This window comes from Candida margitis, assembly GCF_024628925.1.
Source record: "Candida margitis strain CBS 14175 chromosome Unknown scaffold3, whole genome shotgun sequence".
Lineage (NCBI taxonomy): Eukaryota > Fungi > Ascomycota > Pichiomycetes > Serinales > Debaryomycetaceae > Lodderomyces > Lodderomyces margitis.
This window is the reverse complement of record NW_026261810.1, coordinates 347,341-374,036: the sequence shown is the minus strand read 5'-3', so window position 1 is coordinate 374,036 and position 26,696 is coordinate 347,341. Positions and strand designations below refer to the sequence as shown.

The 26,696-nt window shown below is 37.3% G+C and overlaps 6 protein-coding genes across 6 annotated transcripts; 3 read left to right on the top strand and 3 right to left on the bottom strand. All coding sequences in view use genetic code 12, as the record gives it.

Annotated features, from left to right (window-relative positions):
• Positions 1-173: 173 nt before the first annotated feature.
• SEC14 (phosphatidylinositol/phosphatidylcholine transfer protein) lies at positions 174-1,079 on the bottom strand (the record flags this gene model as incomplete). The annotated part of the gene is made up of 1 exon (XM_051814877.1): positions 174-1,079. One exon carries the CDS (start codon positions 1,077-1,079, stop codon positions 174-176), a length of 906 nt encoding a protein of 301 aa, XP_051671743.1.
• Positions 1,080-2,770: 1,691 nt separating this feature from the next.
• Positions 2,771-5,878, bottom strand: NAM7 (ATP-dependent RNA helicase; the record flags this gene model as incomplete). The annotated part of the gene is made up of 1 exon (XM_051814876.1): positions 2,771-5,878. One exon carries the CDS (start codon positions 5,876-5,878, stop codon positions 2,771-2,773), a length of 3,108 nt encoding a protein of 1,035 aa, XP_051671742.1.
• A 2,032-nt stretch (positions 5,879-7,910) lies between these two features.
• BUD2 (Bud2p) lies at positions 7,911-11,579 on the top strand (the record flags this gene model as incomplete). The annotated part of the gene is made up of 1 exon (XM_051814875.1): positions 7,911-11,579. The coding sequence occupies one exon, from the start codon at positions 7,911-7,913 to the stop codon at positions 11,577-11,579; it is 3,669 nt and encodes a 1,222-aa protein (XP_051671741.1).
• Positions 11,580-13,547: 1,968 nt separating this feature from the next.
• CANMA_002769 (uncharacterized protein) lies at positions 13,548-14,906 on the top strand (the record flags this gene model as incomplete). Its single annotated transcript, XM_051814874.1, has 1 exon — positions 13,548-14,906. One exon carries the CDS (start codon positions 13,548-13,550, stop codon positions 14,904-14,906), a length of 1,359 nt encoding a protein of 452 aa, XP_051671740.1.
• A 385-nt stretch (positions 14,907-15,291) lies between these two features.
• CANMA_002768 (uncharacterized protein) lies at positions 15,292-17,577 on the top strand (the record flags this gene model as incomplete). Its single annotated transcript, XM_051814873.1, has 1 exon — positions 15,292-17,577. One exon carries the CDS (start codon positions 15,292-15,294, stop codon positions 17,575-17,577), a length of 2,286 nt encoding a protein of 761 aa, XP_051671739.1.
• Positions 17,578-18,775: 1,198 nt separating this feature from the next.
• On the bottom strand, positions 18,776-20,095 carry AGA1 (Aga1p; the record flags this gene model as incomplete). The annotated part of the gene is made up of 1 exon (XM_051814872.1): positions 18,776-20,095. One exon carries the CDS (start codon positions 20,093-20,095, stop codon positions 18,776-18,778), a length of 1,320 nt encoding a protein of 439 aa, XP_051671738.1.
• Positions 20,096-26,696: the final 6,601 nt, after the last annotated feature.

The window sequence follows — 26,696 nt, the reverse complement described above, 5'->3', positions numbered from 1 at the left end:
ACTTGACAAAAGCAAAAAAAAAAAAACAGACAAAAACAAACCATATTAGAAAAATCAGACCCAATAGTAGTAGTAGTTATAACAGTCGTAGCATATATTCATTTGTGCCTCCTTGTTTTCTTTTTTTTTTCTTCGATTTGCACACTTTATTCACCTCTCCTCATTTTTCCTCTTTATATATCATAAGCCCGTGGCGCTTCACCTTCAGGACCAATATACTGAGGATCTCTCCAAGGGCCAACATCTTTCAAAAGCAAATCATCATCACCAATATCATCGGCACCACCAAATTTCTTGGGTAAATTTTGTGGAGGGATTTGTTTCAATAATTCCTTTTGATAACTATAGCCCAAAATGTGAATCTTGGACACGGTGACTGGGTCTAAAAATGGCTTGAATAATTTGAAAGCAGTAGCAAAACCAAATGGAGCATTAATCAAGTAAAATTTACCCATTCTTTCTGGGTAGTAATCCTGACCGATTTTCGATGCCTCTCTTACATATCCAATGACACTGTATGCTGAAGATATGGAGATTCCATACAAGTCCAATACAGTACACGATGTTTCAACCAAGTACCCAGCTTTTCTTGAACATGCAGGTAAACGATATTGAACCATATTTTCGTATTCCCAAACCAAGTTTTTAAGCATTCTGTCTTGGGTAGTGATCTTCAACATTTTATTCAAGTCAACTTTACCCAATTCTTCATAGTATACAGGACGACCATCTTTATCAGTTTTGTGGTAGTAAGTAGGGTACATCTTAGCAACAATTGGTTTTTCTTCATAGTGGAAATCTTTCAAAATGGTATTTGTACCAAAGCTTTTCCTCCAATTTTCACAAGCAACAAACATTTCTTTAGCAGCTGCCAAGTCAAACTTTCTAGCTCTCAAGAAACGCAAAAGTGTGGCATCGTCTAATCTATCTTTATAACCCAAAGCAACCAACTCTTTACGGAGTTCAATTGTGGTTTGCTTCTGTTCTTCAGTCAAATTGGATGTAAAACCCGTCAACTGTGTTGGTTGACTGATTTGAGGGTATGATGCTAAAATTTCTTCTTCAGATATGGAAGGCATGGTTTCAGTGGTCATTAGTCAAAATAAAAATTGGTAAACTGGAAGGGGAGTTGTTCTTAATAATAAAGTAACACGCGATTTGAATAATTTCCTGAAGCAGACAGCTAAGCTCTAAGTAAAGACGGAGTAACTCAAGTAATAAGAATGCTGTAACCAAACAAGTACTTTATATATAAATGATGTGGTATTGTGGATGGAGAATCAACAATCGGGTTTAAACAGTAAAGCGTCTTCAAAAGATGATGATGTTCTTTTGAGTAATATTCTTTGTTTTAAGAATAAGTAAATTGATGTTTCTATTAAAAATGTACTAGGTGAGAAGTACAATCTTTCTATCAGTTGATGGTGGTGGTGGTGGTGATGATGATGATGATTATGATGAAAGAAAAGTTGTGTGAATCTGTGTGATTTGAATTGAAGTGAATATGGAAGTTGTGTGTGTTCAAGTTGTGCAATTATACGAAACGAAAAAAATTTCTTTTTTTTTGCTTCTGTTGTGTGTTGTCTTCCGGCTTGTGTGAATTGTCGTTTCTTTTTTTTCTTTTTTTCTTTTTTTTGTCTTTGGTTGGGCGTTTTAAAAACAACATACAAATATACACCGACTACTACAACTTACAGAAGGACCGTATCCCCACCTACCTCTGGTGACTTGTTCCTCTTATCTTCTACGTTGTTTATCATCATCTGCACACACTCTCTCTAATGCTTGTGTTTCTCTCGCACCCTGACCAATTACGTCAGACGTTAAAAATTCCACAACCAAAAACAAAAAAAAAAAATGAAGATCACCTCAAATGTTCAGCGCCTAATACGGAAAGATGAAGAAAGAGAGAAAAAAGCAAAGCAAAACAAAGCAAAGCAGAGCAAACTAAACAAAACAGAAAAGGAAGGACCGTTGGGGGGGAACGAGAGAAGAAAAATAAAGCTGGGATTATGTAACACTCGGAATTACGCACACGTGTTTAAAATGAAAAAAAGACAGACGTCCAAACAAACACCTCTTGCTATTGTATATATATATATATATCACTACTTTAGATAGTGACAGGGGTCATATCTTCTCTGGTACTCGCATTACAGATCTTTCCCCTATTAGAGATTGTTCACTAATTTGACCGAAAATTAAACGCCGAAAAAGAATAAAATAAAGTAAGAGAAAAGAAAACAAAACAACGCATTCACACCCGAGCAGCGGCATTTTTTTTGTTAAGAGAAAAGGAGATTGTTTATTTAGTGAACTCCGATCTTATGTTACTATAAAAGCAGCCACACACACACTCTGCAATATACCGATAACGTGCTTTATTTAACCATTGCTGTTTTCTAATGCTGCCTTTACTAACCCCCCTCCCCCACTTCCCCCAATGGTAGGGTCATGACCACAAACTACAGTACACCCACACAGAGCAATCATTTCTCTTATAAGAGTTGCTGTAAAACAAAACAAGGCTTTGCTCTTCCCAAATGTTTTTTTTTATTTATTTTTTTTTTGTCTTTGCCCAATTCTTTTTTTTTTTTTTTATCTAATAAAAAGGGGAATCGTAAAGGGATAGATAAGGCGAGGGTCACCCCCGCCACCAGGAAGTAAGTTCCCAATCGACTTTGTAGTCATTTTACAAAATGGTACATTAATATAGTCTATACAAACCGCTACACAAGATACAAGAATGTCTCACCCACAAGGTTCAGCCTCAAAAGTTCAACCCAGCAGCAAAGGAACTGGTAATGCTCTTAATCTCATCTTCAATATTCTCATCATGGTATCGATTGCCACCATTGGCAAAACTCTTGTCCAATTTGTTCAACTTAGAGTAGAAATTAGCACTGATGGAATTGGACCCATTGTAATACTCATCCCCAGCGGCATCACCTTCACCAGCACTATCGCCATTTTGCAGTTGATTCAATGCTGGCCAAAGCTCATTCTTCAACCTCGATTGATTGGCAGCACCACCACCACGTAAAGTCGATGCATACCCACCAGTACCTGCATTCGAAACAGAATCAAAATTACCCGTTGCAAAGGTAGTCGAGGGGGCACCAAATCGAGCATGATAATGGTCCAGTTTCTTTTGCAGGCCCGACGACTTCAAATTGCGGTTGGCAGTGGTGTAATTATTCAATTGAACCATCGACAACTGTAAATTATCCAATGGACCATCAACCAAACACCCCTTTTCTCTAAAATGAACCAATAAATGGTTCCATAACCGATTACGACTCAAAGCACGTGGGTTACCAAGAACTAATAGTCCGTATTTGGCTCTGGTTAATGCAACATTCAACCGTCTCGGATCACTAAGGAACCCAATACTTTGTGAGTCATTGGCACGAACACAACTAAGGATAATAAAATCCTTTTCTCGTCCTTGGAACGCATCAACACTGGTAATTTCAACTTCAAGATACTCATCGCGCTTGCTCAATAACGTCGAATTCATCGACATAAACTGGACTAAATATGCTCGTTGCCCTTCATAAGGAGTAATAACACCAATTTGTTCGGGCTTTATGCCATCTTTAAACAAACGTGTAATGATTCGTTCAACATTCATGGCTTCCACTCTGTTCAAATACGAATTCCCACTGCTACTCAATTCTTCACGTCCATAGTTGGCCCAAAACATCATTGGCGTATCAATGACTGGCCATGGGAATGACGAATCAGTAACGACTCGATCGGCATTGGTTACTCCATCCTGTAATGAACCTTCATAAAACATGTTACTGGGGAATTCCGACAAACAAGGATGCATTCTATATTGCACCTCTAGTCTGATTGGAACGTGGCCAAGAAACACCAATCGCTCAAATAGTGATTGCTTCAATCCAGCATCAGCAGCCTTCCTATCTAAAATCACTGGACCCAACTGTTGGTGATCACCAACTAAAATCACTTGTTTGGCTCCCTTAACTATAGGTATCAACACCTCAGGTTCAGAGGCTTGAGTACTTTCATCCACCAACACAGTTCTGAATTTAAATTGCGATAACCGTTTATCAGCAGCACCAACACAGGTACAACAAACAACATCACATTTATTCAAAATCTTCAATTCTGATGATCGTAAATGCTTGATATAGTTTTTCAGATCTTCAGTTGATAATTCGCCAACCTCATTCTTCAACTTGATCAATTTCTTCAATTCGCCCTTGGCTGTCTTATTAACCACATTATGCAATGCTAAATGTCCCACCGAACTTTCAACGTCTTCTCTTGATTTTGCCGTTAATCGAACCACTTTCAATCCTAATAAATCCAATTTGGCCGCTAAATGATCAACAGCCACATTGGAAGGAGCACACACCAAAATTTTTTCTTTATTCAACCGTGATAAATGGTAGACAATTGTCGCTGAAGTAACAGTTTTACCAGTACCTGGTGGACCCTGAATTAAAGACAATGGTCTTTGCAAAACCGATCGAACGGCATTAGCTTGTGACACATTCAATTCGGTCAATCTAGGATGAGAAAATTTCTTGGGTAATTCAATATCAAACTCAACAGGGGCAACATCGTGTCCCAATAGCTTATGATAGATAAACGATGAGACTGATTCATCGTCGGTGGCAAAATCCTTCATCGCTTGTTGCATACGATCATAGGAAGTACCTTTCCAGACAAATTCAGCCGTGAAATCGGTGGTTAAATGGGTTGGTGGGGCAACTTTTGCCGGATTTAATTCCAAGGTAAACTCTTCTTGATAGGAATTGGGCAATCTGAGGATAAATCCTTGACCTTGCCAAGCATCTCCCTGACTTCCGCTATATCTCAAGATAATCTCGTCACCAACAGCAACTTTCAAGTCGGTAGTTTCAAAAGTTGAAAGAGTGAATGAAGCCAAATGCCTATTATTCAACCCCAAGGCCCATTTCACTTGAATGTGTTCCAAGGCTTGCGATTCCTTTAAATTTTTGTCGTAATCGGCCTCCAATTTCACCAATGGACCAAATGATTGTTGGTATTGGAACCCATCAGTATACCGCATCAAAATTGGCAAAACATCTTCCTCCTTTTTATCGGTATTTTCGATATCATTGATGGTGGCGTTTCTATTTAGTCTCCATTGTGCTTCTAATTTGGTAATTTGTTGCGGGGTAATCATAACGGAGTTAGTCAATGCATCCTCAGTGGGCGGTGGTGCTAACCACGATAAAAATTGACGGTTTTCAATCAATGCTTGCCAATGGCTAGTGTCCCAGTTGATATCTTTTGATCTAGCACATGGCAACCGACATAAAATGACAACCACCGATTCTTGCTTTGCAGAGACAAACCCCAACATGAATACATTCTTGTTTCCACAATTGTAACATTCTAAAGTAGTTTCTCCTAAATCTGATTCCTCATGTAAACTAACCTGATTATGGCGTGACATGACCAAGTGAGTAACAATATGCGAGCTTGTTGAATTTGTTTTCGAATTGCAAAACCATTTGTTACAAGTATTACACTTAATGACTGAATTGGGGGTATGTACTCCACAATAAGCACAAGCATGTTCATATTCTGGGAATTCTTCCCCTTCACCTTGCTCTTCCCCATCACTTTCAATCAACGCACTAATATGTGCTGTATTTGCCAATCCAAGGTCATGCTCGTGGAAAGAAGCGTTATCGTCAAAATTGTGTTGACGATCATCATCGAATCTTTGTTCCTGTGCCATTGAGTGCAATTGTGATTGGTCAAAAGCTGGAAAATTGTTAAAATTCGATGGCAAAGGTGCGGCAGCATCGGCACCAGCACCAGCATCAACACCTACAACCACACCCGAATTGTCGTAAATTAAATTACTCATATTGGATCAGTATAAAGATGCCAAAAAATGAAAAAGTAGTCGTCTAATAGCTTTCAAATGAAACTGCCTGTGATATGGATTGTTGTGTCTTTGTATGTATCTTTTGTTAATCCTTCTCGTTGTTCTTCTTCTCTAGTATCTAATAGTTTAACCTAATCGATACATCTGGTACAAAATGTGGTGGTAGGATATAGTAGTAAGACGATTCAATATATATATATATATATATCAAGTAAAGGATATTGACTGAAGACTAAACTTTTTGAATCCTGATGACTCTCTCTGATGAATATTTATCGTGAAATTTTTTTATACCCGAAAGGAAAACAGAAAAGCTAAGCTACCATATTTGATATTAGTACACGACCAAACATAAGCGTTAGTTAGAGGGAGTAATAAATGGACAATACGTATATTAGTACTGCTTAAGCTTTTGTAAAGAGCAGTTCTTGAAACTAAACTGAATTTTTAATCGACCTTGTTATTTCCAGAAGCAAAAGTCCGAGACAATTCCACGGTGGTATCATCAGAAGACAAAAGAAGTCAATTTATGGAAATTAGATTACCCCATAAAAGCCCATACAATAAGCATCTGCCAAGAACGAGGAAGAAGAGAAATTCCCAGCCCGTGCAAATACCTCCCAGTGCAATTGGTCTGCTTGATGATCTAAGACATGAATCCATTATCCAATGACACAACGCTCGAGTTTCCACAACGAGAAGAGGAAGTGTGGCCAGGAAAGAGGATGTAAAGGTCATAGAACCAGCCAGATATGTCCCGAAGTCCAAATATGGCTTTCTTAGCTAGTGAAACATTTCCAGTAAAGGAAAGAAAGATGTATTGGCGCGATCTACTTTTTGACATAGGTGTCGCACATTCCTAAACTTCTTTTCGCAATGCTCTTTTTATTATAGGAAAGCGAGTAAAAGGCTTCTGATTGTTTCCACTCTCTGATGCTAAACACTTGTGAATTGCCGATACTGTAAAGGCGGATGTTGAAGGTGGACGCGTACATCAAGTGTTTCGAATTTGAAGGTAGCGTCGTCTGGTGTGCGAAAAGATGGGCGTGACTTCGCAGTTTAGAAAGCACAAATGAAAAAAAAAAACAGACGACTGATTTGGAATTCTGCTTTCGGCTAAATTCTTGTTCTCCTTATTTCAATCAATGGGGACAAAACAAAAAAGAACCTGGACCAACAGAGGTGTGTGTGTGTGTGCCAAGGCACACATAATTTGTACTGAACAAGAGAAACACCGCATAGGTAACATAGAATAGGACTTGGTGCATATTGGCAGGGTATATGTAGGCATTTACATAGGTTGCAGTAGTATATACATAAAGTGTAAGTACATAATATAGACGCGTCTTTGGTGTCGTCTATTGTGTGTCGTGTCGTGTAATTTCATTTTTTTCCCGTCTTTGCATAACAAAAAAAATAAAGTAGGCAGAGAGATAAACAGAGAGAGGGGAAATATGTCTATACTTTGAAGGAAGATTGCACGTTTTGACAAAAAAGGTAGTCTAGACAAGGACAAATAGTCTTTGGTAGTGTATGATGGTGCGGTGTGTCTATACTTTCCGTATATATATGGTTTGATGTTACAGTGTAAAATATCCTTCTTCTCCCCAAATTTAACCAAAAATCAACCCACAAAAAACACAAACCCAAAAGACAAAATTTTAATTTTCTAGCCAACTTTATTAATTTTAAACATAATCAACAACAACCTACATCTACCACCTTTTACTCAACTTTCAACATCTCAATACACTTAACAGAACTAGTTGGAAGTATATATATATATATTATACATAGTATTCCACTACAACCATTCTCAACTTCACTACCATTACCCCTCCAAAATAATCGCATTCTTTATTGAAACCACCTACGCTTTTGTTTTACTTTTCAATTTTTTTTTTCAGGTTAACACGAATACCAATACCCTAAAACCACTTTTTGACAGCACTTTACTACAGTAACTGAATTCATCAATCGACTGCAACCAACCATATATCCTGCCAGATAAATGTCACATCAATCAGCGTATCACAGAGCAGTACTACGTGACAAGGGTACATTTGAAGGTAAAGACTTTTTGGTTTCAACTGATTCGATAAGTTGGATTAGAGTTGACTCCTTATCAATCACTGAACATGGACAATTGTACTCTTCAGATGAACACGAAAACCACTACTTGCTATTACAATCCCTACAATCCTGCCATGTACAAATTTTGACAAACATAGGGCAATCATCACCTACTACTAAACTTCAACATCTGCCACCAAGTAAACGAAACTTGGGCCTTAAACGTAACGGAAGTAATCAACAACAACAACATCAAACAACGGAAAACCTGGACGAAGAGCCACCTACTGTATTTATCAAGACATTTGACAATGACAAACTATATATTAAAGTTGCATCTAAAGCCAACTTTGGCAATTTAATTAGTAGTCTAATTGTTTGGCAAAACTTGAAGCCCCAGGGTTTAGCAAAGAAGTGGTACTGTGAAAATAAAGTCGGAAATCAAGTTGATGTCCCCCCCAATGAGTTACTAGTCTGTCGATTTAAAATTTATGGGCCGTTGCCTAATAAATACAAGAATTTAAACATCATTCATGGTCCACAAGCCCCGACTTATCAACCAAAAATTGATGATTTTACCTCAAATTCCCACCACAATAACTCTGTTTTCCAACAATCAGGTGATAACAATATCAATGAAGGTTGGTTTTATGCCATGGGTGCGTTGAATTCCAATGGGATACTAAATATCATCAGTGAATTGGATGGAACTTTATTGTACTCAATCGATGTAAAGACAGTATTGGCTAGTGAAATACGCGAAATGCACCATTCGATATTCAACAGCTCCAACGTGTTATTTGTGGGACAATTGAAGGAATTGCGATACAACAACACGATAAGAACGTCAACGACACTAACTGCAGATCAGTTGTTGACAACTTTCTTGACGCGAGAAGGAAAGATTATTCCTAGTAACCATCGTATTTTTATCGAGTTCCCCCTCCACATTGATTTAGAAGATTGGTTTGTTGGATTAAACTACTTTGCCAAACGGGAATACATTGGCTCTTTCAATAGTGAATCAAAGTTGTTGACTGATAATCGTGAAAACCCACAATTGCGAGACTTTAGTAAAGCTCATTTTCGTGTTTCGAAAAAACTTACGATTGATATAATTGAAGCAAAATTTGAACACATGGGCAATACTATCAACAATAGTAACATCGCTGCAGCAGCAACAGCACACGGGGCTAAAATTTATGCTGAAGTACGAATGTGGGGATATCCTTGGTCAAGAACTGCCATTGTTAACCATACTAGTAATCCATTTTGGAAAGAAGAATTTCTGACCGATTTACCCATATCGACGCAAATGATCCACATTCTCATCAAGAAATGTAATCATGATTCAACATATTCACCCAGTGATAAACTAATTGGAACAATATATGTAACTCCCGACATCCTTACTAAACAAATTAGAACCAGCTCAACCATAATGACTAGTGCGGGCTCAGTAAATAGCATACATGTCAATTCAATTCCGTTACCTTCGACTACTGGAGGCACCACCACCACCATCACTACTGACATCAACAGTGGCACCAACCTAGATATAATGCGATTAACCATTTATGACCCCAACAATATCCCCATTGGTAAACTTTTAATTGAAGTTAATTTAAAGGAACATCACATCCTACCACCACAATTTTTCAAGCCAATGGAAAAAATGTTGGTTAATGCTCCCTGGAAGGATTTGATCAAATTCTGTAATGAAAATGTGTCGTCAGCTGATTTTGAAAGAACTAGTGTAGTTTTATTGGATATCTTTCAAAGTTTAGGGGTTGAAGACGAATGGTTTAAGAATTTAATGGAGAGTGAGTTGGTTAATTTGGACAGAGCTTCGAGAAGAAGTTATCACAAGAGAAACAGTCAAGATAAACGAGATAAGGATACACCAGCGACCGCCACTGGTTCTTCTTCTTCTTCACTGAATAACGTATTCAATACACTATTTCGGGGATCGTCTATTTTTTCCAAATCACTTGAAAAGTATAATTTACGAATTGGACAAGAGTATTTGGAAAAAGTGTTTGGTGACTTTTTTGCCAAAATTGATGCCGAGGGGAAAAACTGTGAAGTTGATCCGCGATACGTACGTGTTCAAGAACGAGCAATAAGGAAAGGTTATGCCACAGCCAAAGACGTAGGCGGTGCTGATGATTATGATTACGATGATGAAAGCAGTGATGATGAGTACAATTCCGATTTGGAACGCGAAAAGGATGAGCGTGTGAAACAAATGGTTGAGGAAAATTATCAGAATTTGTTGGGATACGCTGAAGAGATTTGGCACAAGATTTTCATCACTTCCAAAGACATGCCTGATCAAATCAAAACCCAATTGAAGAATTTCAGAAGTAAAGTTGAACTAGTGTGTGAACCCGATGACAAGACCACTAGTTTGAATTGTGTTTCAGCTTTTCTTTTTCTTCGATTCTTTTGCCCGGCCATTTTGAACCCCAAGTTGTTTTATCTTGCCAAAAACCATCAAACGGGCAGCACGCAACGGACATTGACTTTAATTGCCAAGATTCTCCTCAATTTGGCTAATCGACAGGAATTTAGTGTCCACAAAGAACCCCATCTTATTAAACTAAATCCATTTTTACGTTCCCACAAGGATGAAGTGATTACTTATTTCAATCGGATTACTGGTAGAAGCAATGATTTTAATGAAAAGATTCTTGATCTCAGTCATGAACTCAAGAGAATAAATCTTGGATTGGACCAGACGTCGAATGAACTTCCCAGTACTCCGTATTTGATTGACCATTATTTACGATTAACTGAACTTGCCATGCTAATAGCCACGGCAGAGACATCTTCCACTAATGGCAACAGCAACAGCAGCAGTAAGCACGTCACTGGTAATAACAGTGCCACCGACGCTGTATCTAGCAACCTTTCCGTCTCAGTATCAGCCACGCCACAGTCGGAATTGAATCATCCCAATTTGGATGAATTAGACGATGGCGATGAAAACCACGAAGTTTACAAGATTGGCGCATTAGAATTTGAACGTAATGACATACTCGACCTTGCTGGCGAAGATAATGCCGACGGATTCATTCATTCGTTATGTAAAGACAATGAACACATTTTTTCATTTATTAATGAAAATATCACGTTGAAGGATATCCAAAATCAAAGTAAAAAATTGGCGAAAAAGATTCATGATTGGGACACGTATCTTGAAAATTATGAATTCCCCATGAATTATTATTCATCGAATAATGATGCTGTTTTGTTATGGCAAGCTTTTAGTCATTATATTTTGAAAAACACCTGGCTTGATTCGCGTGGGTGTTTATCGAGTTCGAGTTCAATGGATCTCACCACTAATGGAAGTTCGATTTATCGTCAACGAGGCGGGTACAAGAATGTCGTTGATGACTATGCCATGGCCAGCTTGAAGTTGAAGTTTGGTGGCGATGAACAATATTATAGATTGAAATCGACCTCGTTATCGAGTTTGAATAGTAATAGTAATGGGGGAGGCAGTGGCAGTAGAGTTTTCAGTGGAAGCAGCATTGGCAGTTCTGAGAGGTCCTCGGGCAATGAAGGTTTGAAAAAGATTAGGAGTTGGTTCAAGAGGTGAGAAAGAGAAGAGATTGTGGTGTTGTATATGCTTTGTAGAGACTCAATATATGGACTAAAATATGATGACGGTGATGGTGACAAAGCTTTTGGCTAAAGGTTTACCCTCTGTAGATGCCATTGGTGATGGGGAGTTGGTTTTGAAAGTTAAACCCTCAAAAGCTTTACCATCTGTCTGATTTGGACTTAACTCCGAGAATAGCGACATGAAACAAATTTCATGTTTATTTTATCAAACAATAAAAGACGTCACACATAAAGAACACCCTGGAGTCCATTAACAATAGAAAAGAACGCAAATCAAATGCAAATGCAAATGCAAATGGAAATAGAAGACTTACTTCCTACTTTCCCTTGAGATTGCCATTTCTTTATTAAAAGAAGTTCTGCTAAAGGACTATTCCTCTAAGAAGCTAATTGTCTGTCTGTCTCTTTGGCTGATTTTAGTTTTTTTTGTGTCCTTTAGCGTATGGCATTTTTTGTTTGTGTAAGGTTATACACTCTTGTTTGTTCTATTTTTGGGGAGGCGAAGGTCGGCCGTTTTAGCCAAAGGGCGGGTGGGGGTTGGAAATGTAGGCCAAGTTGCTATTAATAGCTTCTTATATTTTTTGAATTCATTTTTGATTGCCTCTACTCTCTGACAATATGTCTGTACTTTTGAAAGGTTTATGCTGGTTCTAGAAGGATAGCGGGCTTTGCACAAGGGTTATGTATTGTGTCGACTTTACACCCTAGCCTTTTGTTTATGTTTTGTAATTGAAGCCAGCCACAAGACCGTTGAATTACAAACAAAGGGACAACAACAATAAATTAACCACGCCGCAAAAACCAGATGAAGACGCCACAGCTACCCTTGAGATAAAAGAAAAGTTATGAAGAGGTAACAGGTCGCGTGTGGCTAAATGCATCAACGGGGTCTTGTTGCTGAATTTTAGAAGCTGCTGTTATATCAGTTAGCAGAGATATAAAGTGAATTGTTTCTTTGAAAAAAACCTCTTTTTGCGCAACCTGGATCATAACAACGTTGCAAAAAGCGAGATATCATCCGAGGAGCATCTTCAATATCTCTAGTATTTCACGATTAGCGGGGTATCAATTTCACTCTTCCTTATACCAAGCGCAATGCTTGCTTCTACGTGTGATATTTATTTGGAACTCTTGCACAATTCCGCTCTATTCCTCCTCTCCCTCCGATCCCCCTATTGTGTTTTTATTCGAGCGGAAAACGATTCTATTGTGTTTTAGATTAGTCTCGTAACCACTAGGCAAATTGGCGCAGCAACAGCTGATTTAGGTCTAATAAAAACGCTCTCAAAGGAAAGTAGAATTAGGGAACTTGCAAATCTTCTCATTAATTAGGGTTAGGTAGCAACAAGTGACAACAACAGCTAGAAAGGTGCTACTCTGTTCATAGTTCAAATCCAATTGCTCTCCAATTAAGATATTTCTTTTGTATTTTGAATCAGGTAACGTGACTTACTTTACTTTTACTTACTAAAAAAGAGAGAACAATAAAAATATAACACGACACATACAAACACTTTCCTCCTTTTTAAATAAAAACAAAGTCACAACAAATAAAAACAAGACAAACTGACGACACAGACAAGAAAAAAAAAAGAAGGTCAGATCAATAACAACCACCAAACCTCACTATTTGAAAACTAATTGAGAAGACTTATCCCCAGAGACTTTCTTCACCCTACATATACAGAAAGACTTCCCAATTGACAATTACTATTGCTCAACGTTTTACTCTAAAGGGAGAAACGGCAAAAAAATTGTATACGGATTTGCAGAAGCGAACAAGGTTGAAAAAAAAACAAAAAAAAAGAAAATTTTAGACAATTGTTTTGCACGGTCTAGGTTCACTTGGCATATTCACCAGCCCCATTACCATCAGTTCGACTACTACATTCTCACTATTTTATAATCTAGGGGTACTGCAACACTAAACAAAAAAAAAGATATGTCCTCAAAACACGATCCTAGAGGAGATGAGAAAAGGTCCAGTAATGCGTCAACCATTCTGCCACTGTTGAGAGGAGCTAACCAAAGCACGTCCAATGCAGATCAGCACGCCTCAATTGATTACCAAGGATTGGCAGCAGAGTCTGCAGCTGCTACTGCGTCAGCTGCAGTGGCTGCTGCCGGTGGTGGAGATCAGAGATCACATCGCCAGCACTCGCACCATCATCAAAACCACCAGCAAATCCAGCATCAACAACATCTTCAGCTTCAACAACAGCAACAACAACAACAGCAATATGCACAGGGTCTGAAGCAATCACAATTAGAGGCGTCTACACCTACAACTGATGCAGAATCGGCTTCAGAGTTGGAAAGTTCATCAACAGTGTCGCAAGCTCTAGCCCACCTCAACAATATGAAGAACCCCCACAGAATCAAGTTGTCCAGCCAAGATGTCAAATTAATCTTGTTTTTGATTGTTGAAATCAAGCCATTCAAATATGTTGGCAATCGTGCATTGAGTCAAACCAAGAAATGGGAAATTATACAAAACAAATATTACGATTTGAAATTTAGAGAAAATAACGATACAAATTTCATCATCCCTACTGTTCGTACCTTGCAACGTCAACTTGCTGGTGCGGTTAAAAAGGCCCAAAAGCAGAGAACCAAAGAGCGGGCAGGAGGCTTTGATAGAACTCACACCATCCCACAAACTTTACCCGAAATTGATGCTGATGATTACTACAACTTTAGAAACATTTCACCTGATAGTCCCCAAGAGCAATTAGAGAGTGCGTTGTTGGATTTGCACGAGTTGAGCGATAAGATTAAGGAGTTGAAATCTCAAAGCAATAACCTCGTTAAAGTAAGCTATCAACCACGTGCTAAGACATTGTTGACTGATGCTACTTTGGACGATGAAAATGGGGTTCCTTCAAGAGTGGGAGCCAGTGGTGGTATAACCAATACCGTATCGAGAGATGCAACATCGCAATTGGATGAAATTCTGGGCATCTTGAGTCATGGAATTTTCAACTTGAAACAAGAGCTCGAAAATGATTCAAGCGTTTCCCCTAAACATAGACAAACTGTTGAGTTATTAGAATCGGTGTTTACCCACACTAATGAAATGCGTGCGTTGGTTGCACGAGAGAATGAAGTATTGAATAAACAGATTAATAAATTGATTAGTGACCATTTGGCAAAAATCGAAAGTGTTAAGTCGAGCTTTAATGCTCAACAATTGGAATTGGTTGAAACGATTACTGATTCGTTAAGAGAGGATTTTAAGCACAATGGGAAATCAAAAATTATTCTTGAAAAACTCGATTCTATTAAAGGGTTGCTCAATTAAAAAGAAAAAAGAAAGGATTTATGTTTTTAATGTTGATATGTCTTGAAGAAGGGAGTTTTAGTAAAATTTTGTATTTTATTGATTTTGTATTAAACATTTGTTGTATTATTATATGTTGTTGAATAGAACATGTAGAGGACGGTGAATTTTTGACCTGTTGCAGAACCTCTTTGGCTAATTATATCGTAAAATGAGTTATACTCATTAGGAACTTTACTCTAGTTGCATGATTCCGCCACTTTAATCCTCCTTTACCCCCCTTTCTTCACCACCACCTAAGTCAAGAAAAAACAAACAGAAAAAAAATAAAAAAACCAAAAATTCTTCCTAAAAATTGTGTTGCAAAACTTTCAACCAACCAAGAACAGAGTAAGAACTAGCCCAAATGTTAATCACACCACTTTTTCTACTCATTGTTACCCATGTGGGTCTAAGTATTCAACAACAACAAGGCCATTATTACCCACCAACAGATCATACCCTTGGTGACGAGGAAATCGTCAAACGAGGAGTTCAGGAATTGCATGATATTGATGCTGCCACCGATTTGAATGAATGCTTAACATGTAAGACTAGATTGCAAGTTGGTAAATTTTTAGCCTTGACAAGACCTGACTTGGTTCCACAAGTGTTCTCAACTTGGTGTGTTGAACTGGGGTATGATGAAATACAATGCCATATAAATTATGGCTATCCTGATGATAGCTACTCGGCAACTGGTAATGATTTCACCAAAATGGTTAGCTTGATGAATCCATCTGGTTTGGATGGTGATTATTTCTGTTACTACCATGACAAGAACTGTCATGTTTTGCCAGAGACACCAATGGTGGACATGAGCAATATGTGGCCTCCAAAACCGAGGAACTACTTACCCCCTGATAATAGTGGCGAGGTGTTTCATGTTTTGCACATTAGTGATATTAACTTGCAATTGGATTACCAAGTCTTTGCTGAAGCAAACTGTACTCAAAGCTTGTGCTGTACATCAGAAAGTCGCAATCTCAAGCACCAGCCACCATCAGTCAATGAGAATGCTGATATGGATGGTTATTACGATAGCAGCTACAGCAAGAACCATTTTGAAAAGGGGAGGTATTTAGATATAACCAAGATCAAAAAGCCCACATGGTCACCTGCAAGACAATTTGGAGAATATACTTGTGATACCCCTACATTGTTATTGAACAGTACCATGCAGTGCATTCGCGATTTGCATCAAAACCATTTATCATTTGAGTTTGCCATTTTCACCGGTGGAACAGTTGACCATTCAGACAGATACTTCATGACCAAGGATAAGATTATAAAGTCTCAAGAAACAAGTTATAAAATCCTCAAACACTATTTAGACAACGTCGATGTGATTCCAACCTTTGGCACTCGTGATATTTTCCCCATGAATCAGTTGCCACAGAAAAACTTAAGCATCAATTCAAATGGGTATCAATGGCAATTTGATTTGCTAGCCGATATTTGGCTGGAGTTGGGGTGGATAGATCATGATACCGCGAAACAAATCAGGTATTCGCAAACTGGGTTCTCATTGAAGACCTCACTTGGCTTGAAAATTATATCATTAAATTCCAATGTTTGGAACGTCAAGAACTTGTACGCATTTTGGGATGTATTGAATGTTGACTCATACGGCGTTTGGAAATTCCTAATCAACGAGTTGGTGGAAGCAGAAAAGAATCATGAGCGAGTATGGATAATTGCCCATTTACCGCCCAACCATCAAACGCTAGCACCACCAATCAAAGTGTTCACGCAGATAATTGCTCGTTTCTCTCCCAAAGTTATTGCCGCTATCTTTTTTGGTTGCATCCAATTGGATTCATTTGTAGTTCAGTATGGCGGTGATGGCACTAATGAGCGTGAATTGCAAAATGCATTCAACCACGCATTGATTGGTCCTCTGATTAGTCCCTATGGTGGTGTCAATCCTGCTTGGCGGTATTATGCTGTTGACAAGCAAAGTTTCAGTATAATAAACTCCTTCACTTATTACACCAAGCTTTCCAATTGTTTCCATAACGATGGAGCCGAACCCAATTGGGACTTTGGTTATTCTGCTAGGGACGTCTATGACCCTGATCAACTATGGCCACTGGACTGGGCGTTGAGCACTGAGTGGTGGCATCATGTCAGCAATAGGATTTCGACAAACCCAGAATTGGAGCTATTGTACCAGCGTTTGGAGACAAGGTGGTCGCCATATACTTTTATTGACAAAAATAATCATTGCAAAGTCAGTAGTTTTTCACTCGAGGCTCGCAAACAATGCATGGTGACTGAAGATCAGGATGATTATGTTGAGCCAAGGGTACCCAATGACTACATTCCAATTGTTCATGTTGCTGATAAATCAGTTGAATACGTCGAAGTAGAACCACAAGATGACGAGGAAGAACGTGATGATGATGATGATGATGAAAGCCTCGAAAAAAATATTGACAATTGGGAAGATTGTGTCGAGGAGGAAAATAATTCAACTACAAGCTCTATCACCAGCACTGCTGGGTCATCAATATCTCCGACCGCCAAAACTTCTACTGCTCCACCCATCCCTAAACCCAAGAACCAGAAACAAAAGGGCAAATCGCTTCACTTGAAACAAAAATTGAATAAAAATGTCAATTACGCAAAACAACGAGTTGTTCAGTTATAGTGATGATTTTTAAGGGAGGGGGTGTTCCAAGTACTACAACGTGTACAAATAGCTAGCAAAAGGAGGTTTATAGGTTTTATTGGGTGTAGGTAATGCCATCTGCTTAACAGAAAACCGTCGTCCTGCCTTCTCTCTGCTTTTGGTCTCAAATTGGAATGATTTTCCTGATTACATAATATAATTACATCCAAAAAATTTGCCTCACTGCACTTGACAACAATAGAAAGTCGGCAATGCATAATTACTTAAATGAAGTGGCGCTACCACAAGTCCAAAGTTGAGTAATAGACCGAAATCTAGCACAGAGATCTTTCATTAGGGCCATATTACTGCTCGCGAGTTACCTGGCTTGTACATCTTAGACCTTTTCCTCTTTGATTAAATTTAGAGAAAGCAGACAAAAGGAAGTCTAATTTTAGTTTTCTAACATTACGCTGCAATGCATTCTCCCCACATAAAGGGACGACGATCAGGGACTGGTTTAGACTTAATCCTGCATATGCTAGTGCTTGACTTACCTTTTGACATCTCGTTCCCTTCTTTTTATTTTTAACATTTTCATTTACCTAAATAGGAAATAAAAAGAAAAGATATGTAGTCTTTGTCGTGTTTAAATTCGCGACACTGCAAATTCACAGTCTATTATTATTCTTTACGATTAATTTGTCAAAAAGAACTTTCTTATTGATAGAATTTACTCTATATCAAAAAATTATATAAAATCGTCATAATCAAAAAATTTGAAAAAAACCGAAAACAAGACAAAAAGCGTCAAAAATTGTACCGAAAGATGAATGATGAAATATTGAAAAAGGACCGAAAAGCAATAAGACCGAAAGATGGTATCCAAAAAAATTGTAAAACCGAAATAACGTTTGTAAAAATAATAGATAATACCGAAAAATGGCAGTTTGAAAATATACCGAAAGTGGCTGTAACAAATTTAAAAGGGAGATTAACCGAAACAAAATTGCAATATGAAAATTAAGAAACCAACTTGTGAGGAACAAAACCGAAAAGTTGACTGAAATTTTTCTTTTTTGATTGATAATGACTGATGAATGATATAATTTTTTGAAAACCAAAACCTGAAAACCGAATGATAAAAAGCAAAAAAAAGCAAGAACGTAGTGATAAAATTATAAAATCGTATTTGAATTGAAAAAAATAGAACGTTGTTTTTTCTGTTTTTTAACTTTCATATCACGAAAGTACCCAATTCAAACTCTTCCTTGACCTTCATATCCGAATAAGTTTGTAAAAACAACTCTTCAAATCCACATGCGGTGGAGTTAGCAACATCAGCTTCAACAAAAACTCCTCCATTTGGTTTACCGGCACCAAATTCATCACTTTCTTCCGAGTATTCAGATACCGGAGTATATGAGTTGTGATGGTGGTGGTTTAAATTCAAGTTCATGGAAATTTGGTCATTGAGCATCATAAAGTCATCCAAGCTTACATCTGAACATGATGAATCGACAGATTGCATTGGCAAAGCATTGCACTGCTGTTGTGGTACTTGTTGTTGTACTGGTGTGAATGGTACACTGTAAGATCTGTGGTGTGGTGGTTTCCTTACTGGTTTCTTGATACATGCTTCAGATGCTGATCTTTGGTGTTTTGGCTGGTATGTCTTGAATTGGAACTGACCGGCAGTTTTCTTGGATTTCTTGACTGATAATGATGGTGATTGGTGTTGTTTTGCTGGTGGCTCTTTCAATGGTGATTGGAGTTGAAATTGTGGTTGTTGTGGTAAAGTTGGAGTAGAAGTGGCCGATATTATTTGCGACTCAATGGCTCTTTGCTGTTGTTCAAATAATTGCTGTTGCAATTGTTGAATCTGGAGGTGTTGTTGCAACATGGCTTGTTGGTAACCAAACAATTGCTGGGAGATAAACTCTTGTGACATTTGTGGCGCTGGTACCATTTGTTGCTGTTGCTGTTGTTGAATTGGTTGTGGTTGGTTCCAATCAGCGTCCAAGTTCATTATTCCCAAGCCCAATTCTTCAGTTGGGGTTGTTTCGCCTGAAACAACAGAACCAACACTAGTATGTGAAGCATCATATTCATCAAATTCATTCAATGCTGGCAATTCAAACAATGATTCCTCGATAGATACAGTTGGAGAAGGCAATTGCTCATTGAATGGAGTTGGTGGTGTGAGTGAAGTAGGAGCAGTAGTTGATGGAGAAAATTTAGCACCTGCAATAATCTCAGTACTGTCCAACTTATTTCCTTGTGCCTGAGCCTCTTCATCATTCTTGACTGGTGACAAATCAACAAATACAAAATCCTTTGGTTTACCTGGTTTGTTTTTTGGTCTTCTCAAAGGTGGCCTCCTTATGGAGAATTTTGAAGCAGCAGCAGCAATCTTTAATGAGTTATTGAGACATTCAGCTGATGTTTGTGATTGAGTAGAGCTGGATGAATTGGATGATGATGACGACACCGATCTCTTAACTCTCCATAACTTCTTACCATTAGCTGGTGGTAAAACAGCACTATTGCAGCTCATCTTTAATAATATATATGTGTGTGTATGAGGGTATAATATGTGGGTATTCAACAAAAGAAAGAACGCGTCTAGGTGATAGACTTGTAGTGGGTGGGTATCAATTGGGGTATCGTAATAATAATAATAATAATAATAGTGTTAATAAAGCGACTTGTAATGTTATCAACTAATTACCTCAAGTAGCAGTAGTAGATAGTATGAGTTGATGATGGTTATATGAAATTTGACTTTTAGCTTGAAAAGGAAATGAGAAGAAAAAGAAAGGAATAGGAAATTTTTGGGAAATCTCGAAAACAGGGTGGATATACCTCTGATTATATATTCTCCTGAATTTTCAATTGAGATTTGTCTATAAGGGACTTTTTAGGGGAATGGGAATTCGTAGTAATACTTTCGAATATATGAATTTTGATATTGTGAACCTCTGATATTTGGATACGATATTGTGTAACCTTTAATTATTATTCTCATAGAGTGACATATTTTTAGTTATATTGCATATGCTTTAACAATGGATTACCATTTTAGTCATCAAAGTGTAAGAGGGGCAATTGAACAATAGGATTTAAATGGAGATAAAAAATAAGTACATATGCATAATATATATTTTATTGTTATATTTATATACAGGACGAATAAGTGATAAAAGATAAATTCAAATTTGTGTTTGAATATGCAGGGTGGGTTAAAAGTTAAATTAAACAAAAGGGTATTCATATGCGTAGGCTATTTCAATTAAATTGACTAATTAGGAAATATAAATAATAAGCCATAAAATTGTAAATAATAAAAAAATAAAATAAAAGAAAAAGTTTGTGTATACCAAAACTACGCAATTGCAATACTTCAAGAGAAGGGGACTGGAATGAGGAGTAAGGAAACTAATTAGACGAGGGAAAGGAAGCCCCTCACCACTCTTTTAATCTCTGATATTTGAACGGAGATAGACGCTGGTGTAGGTTTACATCTTCAATAGGCTAAGTTGCAGGAAGAAGAGAAGGAAGACTTACACGGGCTGGAGCTTTGTTGCACTGGATGTTGGATTGCCTTCCTTTCCTATTTAGGCACATTCCAACCGTTTGATTTATGAAACTCTATGTCGCCTAAGTTCCAATTATAGTTGCATTACATATGTATAACTCTATTTCAAAATGTCCCGTTTTTAGTTTTTGATCCCCCCTTCTTGATTTTGAAAAAGCTAGGGAGAAGACCCCACCAGAAGGAGTTTAAACAAACGAAGGGAGGTAGATCGTGAACCCTCTTTTAGTTCTCGTCCGAGGTTTCAATACAGCTCAATCTGCTTCTGAATATCTACTATTTTGTCAAAAAATAGTTCTGTAACGGCTTCATTTGTAGATCGTATGGAGATATGAGAGAAACTGATACTGAAGAGGAAATTCAGTTCGCTTCTCTTTTTATATCTGTACTGAATCTATTTACCAGATATGTGTTGTATTCCAGAATCCATTAGCTTAAAGAGAACCATTTGGATGACTTCATTATTCCCTGTGACTATGGCAAGGAGAGTTAGACGACGATTATCGTACGTGACCTATAACTGAAACTACCTGACAAAAAATGAGGAGCCAATTATGGTAAGGGTTATACAAATTAGTTATCCCTGAGTATTTTCAATTTGAACAAATAGAGTAAAGTGGAGTAAAAAGAGCAGAACAATAAGCTTTGCATGGGCGTCTAACTTGAGCCTTAATTATTTGCGTCTTCTTCTGCGGAGAGAAGAAAAAAATAAAATCAAAAATGAACGATATTTGTTTTTCTTTTTTTTTTTAAAGGCGGCTTCCAAAACAAAAGAATGTCTTGTGAGCAGTAACAAAGGCCATAAACAGATTAGAGTAGAAGTTTTCTTTTCTCACTTCATAGTTGACACCTCAATGTTCAAGTGTCAGCAAAAGAAACAAGCAATTGGTATTATATAAACGATCAAATATCTTGAAGTGGGTTATTTCAATTCAAATAACAACGTCACCATTGGGTTAAGAAGAGTGTTGCTCTTGACTAAAAATTAAACTACGTAAATGTGTGTATACTAGTTATAATAGTTGCGTACACACACAAAAGATCCTAATTAGAAAGCGCGCATAATGCGGTGCGGTTGACTAAATGGATCACAATAGTTTTATTGTGTAAAGAAAAAATTTCCTAATTAGGATATTCAACAAATAAGACCATGCATACTACAGAACAATGAATATAGGCTTTTTCAATTACTGAACCTAATTAGGAAATGTTTTCACTAACAAAGAATGTTGCTAACTTTTGCGTAAAGAGAAGAACAAACAATAAAGACTAAGCGATATTGAGCGGGTGTCTAAAGTTGAAAAATCCGTCTTATTTCCGCAATTATCGAGTGAGCCTTTTCTGAGTTTTTGTTTGTGTTGTGAGTCTCTTGTCTGAGAGATAGTCAGTACACCTCAAGAGTTAAACAGCTAGATACATTGGGTATTGACCTGTGTGATGTTTTAAGGAGATGGTTTTTTAGGAATAGTGAAGCAATGTGGTGGCAATAACCGATAATGGGGGTCGATTGCTCATCACTATTCTGTTTCTCCTTTAGGTTGTTGTTTTCCAAAATATGTCAATTGTGTTAAAAATATATCAGTATATGCACAATGGGGTAAAATATTTCAAAAGCATTATATTAAAGAGCTAAAATAATTCAAAACGAAAGGTAGTGCATATAATCATACCCCACATTTCATGAAAAGAGAAGGAAAAAAAAAATCAAACAATTGAGAAGACCTTGGTCATACTGGCAATTGAGGCAGGAAAATAAGAGTTTAGAATTATCGAGCCATTCAACTTTAAAACGCCTTTCACCGGTGCTAGGCGGAGTGAACCCTATTTGTTTGATCTCTTATAATATCTACAGGCGTCTGTTCCCTGAAAAATGAAGCCACAGAAAGTCTTGATGTAAAATCTTTTTCTCTCTACTCTTTTGTGATTGCTTTAACAAATGGTTTAAATTTTTAAATTTTTTATTGTTTTTTTTTCCGCTCACAAAGAATTACATCATTACGTATATACATACATACTATTTTATTGTCTTGTTTTTATAAAGCCCCACTTCAAGTTTTTGATCACCAACCCTTTATTGGAAAGGCAAGTGCCCCTCTACGTTGCCCCACTATTAATTCCTATTCTTTTTTAGGGCTTAATTAGCTGACTAATTAGGTTATGATAAACTTTGGGGTAAATAAAAATATAGTTTCCGTTATATCCTTGGAATAATTCATCTAGCCCTTTTTTTGATTTCTTGTATAGAAGGTGTTTTTTTTTTCCTTTAGTGAAGAGACTTCGGAGTTTCATTCATTTTGCCCATTGATGAGGCAATTTCTTTCTTTTCTTGTTCTTCTTTTTTGTTGGGTTGGGTTCTACGTAACCTATGCAAGATATATTATGATTCATTGTTTTGCACACACTTTGTTTTCTGAACAATTGACTTCTCTGTGTATCGTGTGTGTGTATGTTTGCTTTTTCATTTCTTTTTTTCTTTTCTTATTATTCATGGTTTGTGTAACTTGCCTAAACAGAATTTTGTTTCCTAATTAGATCAAATTGGCTTAATTAGTACTTTCCCTTTTGCTCTTTAATAATTGCCTTTAAGAAGTTATGCATAAGTCCTATAGTGCCGATACTGAATGAACTTTTTAAACGGAAAAAAACCTGCCGATTTCAAGGGGGTTTTAACTGGCAATGGAATCAAGACAAGAGGGGTGGTGGATGGGCCAGAAGGTAAGAAAATAGCAACTAGGGGAAATTTCTCCTTGAATTGTTTTGAGCTGACCAGGGCCATAAAGATTTTAGTCTAGTAAACTTTGTGTATGCGATTTGTAGTTCAGCAAACTGTGTTATAGAAAATCGAGCCAAAGTATTTGCAGAGGTAAAACTCTTACGTCAGTGTAACCTTACTTTTAGAAAAAGTTTGTAAATCGACAAGTACCTAATTTAAGGTTAATACTCGTAACCAGAGAATTCTTTTTGTTTGCATTCAAAACTACGAACCCATAAACCAAATGCTTGTTTTTAAGTTACGAGAAGGCAATTGTGGGTACTGTACTTACCTGGAATACATAGCCCTTCTATGAGCTAGCATTCTCCTTGGCTGAAACCAAAGAGTGGATAATTCCTCCACTATGCCAATCAGTATTATCCGTGATCCGAACAGCCTTCAAGCGACATTGGAATTAATTTTCCATCGTCTAAACGCAAAACAAAAACACAATAGAATAGAGAAGAGATACAAAAGTTAGGCGCTATACGTTTCTCAAATATAACTATACTTACACAAGCCATAGTCATCCATATTGTTTCTTTATCCTTGTAGTGTTTTCGAAGAAGCCCCCGCTCTTAAATAAGAAAGCCTAAACTCTGGACAGGCTTTGCAAGTCTGGAACCAACTGGGAGTTGGTTTAAAAATCTCTTTTTATTGAATGATACGTTTGAGAGACAAGAGAGGGAGGCTGCTCTCCAACCTAATTGGGCTGAAAATTAACCCATTTGGATAGTAGTATTCAGGCGTATAGCATACGTTTCTCTGTTAAAGTTTTACTTTTCGTTCCATTTTTTTTGGCTTGTATTCTGGAACAAACTTTTTTACCAAGGGATGCTCATTGATTACAATTATGCAAAAAAACACAATCAATTTAAAGAATATGCTTTAGTTGCTTCATTTTCAGTCTTACCACTTGCCCCTCATCACTTGCTACCGTTAGCCTACGATTGTACAATGGAATAGTCGAAAGGGGGAGGAGTGTGAAGGTATCATTTGAACAGAAGAACCAAATTCTCCACTTTCGGCCCAAAACCTGTTTTCCCATAACCACACTCACTATTATTACTTGTAATACATACCCTTTTTTTATTAGTACGCCAAGAAATAGAGAGAAAGATGAGGTTGAAAATAAAATTCTAATTGACATTTTGGCAAAAGAGGAGACATTGAAGATACGACATCGTGCATATTGAAAACTCCATTACTGCATGCCCCTCTCTGACTAATTAGGAAAGTCAATTAACTGGAAATTTCATATATTTTTTAGTTTGCACCACATATGCAAAATGAGTTAAATAATAGTTTAAAATTGCCCCTCACCAACCCTAGTTAGTCGAATTTTAAATTCCACATGCAGAATGTGTAAAGTAAAAAAATTTTGGCTTATTCATTTTTTATTGTTTCATGTTTGTAAAATTTAGTGCTTTGTGTGTGTGCACTTTGACTATTTAGGCCAACAAAGACTTTTACATGGCAAACGTTTGATTCAAAAGAAAAGAGAAATGGGCTAATGTTTACATTCCTAATTGAGCCTCAACAACCTAATTAGGTCAAGTGCAAATACAACAAACTACAAACCAACAAAGCAGGGTTTTCGAGGAATTGCTACTTATAATCGTCTAATTTTGCTATTTTGATGAAGAAAAGAGTGACACCCAATTGCTGAGAGTAAACACTGTTGTGTTCTTTAATGGAAGCTAAGAGGTGTGCCAGGTTTGTGTATGTAAATCCACCACTCTATTGACAAAGAGGCGCAGAGTTAGTTGTCGTATAGGTTCTCTTTGAACAACCATAGTTGCTGCTTGAAAACACACATTGTCTTTTATCGCTTTGTTCTTCCAATTCTATATTGCTCTATATCAAACGTCTAGACTTTAATCACAACTTTGGGAATGACCTTCGATGAAAACAGGAAAAAGGTAAACATTAGAAGTGCAGGTTTTAATCCTATTGTCGAGGATTGGGTTTGATTGACCAGAGGTACTAGAATTGCATTGCAAAAATGAATGACAAATTCAGTAGCAATACACTCAAATTTTTGAACAAATCACAGAGGAAGCACTGCGTTTGTTGGGTAATATGATTTCAGCCGTCACTATTGTTCTTTCTTTGCACACCAAGTGTGGATTTTGATCTTCTTAGACGAGAGAGAAAAACAGAACGGCAAAACAAAACGAAACTCACAAAAAGGCTTACTGTCCAAACTCTAGTGCAAAGTCGTCTGGACGAAGTGCTCCAGTAGGAGATAAATCGGCTTTTGCTAACTCCACCGTGTAAACTCCTCAAGCACAAAATCATATATATGGCTTTGGTAGTCAGTATTAATTGTGATATATAGAATTCACACGCCTGGATCTAAAAGTAAATTTAGTCTCTGTTTGAGTAATGTTGCGGCAAATCCAACAATTAGTTTCTTAGAGGGATCGAAGGAGAAAAACAAGAACATTCCTTCTATACACAGAACTGCAGTTTTTCAAATAGCGCTTCTCTTTTCATTTCTTTAGAACAATGATAACAACCTCAAGGGGCTGTTTCCACAGAGTATTTTCGGGACAACAACAGCTTCCATACCCCATTGAGTAAATTAAAACATCACCTTTCAAACGTCCGACACCATTTCCTGTATTCTACTTCGTCACGCCATTTGGAATCAAAGGAGTCTAAGATTTCGGAATATACATACCCATATCCATAGCCAAAATCGAACTGCAAACAATATTAGTCCTTGAGATCATGATGATGTAAGGTTGACATGCAGGTAATTTGGCATTCTATTTTTATAATGAAGCCTAATTAGGCAATTAAATC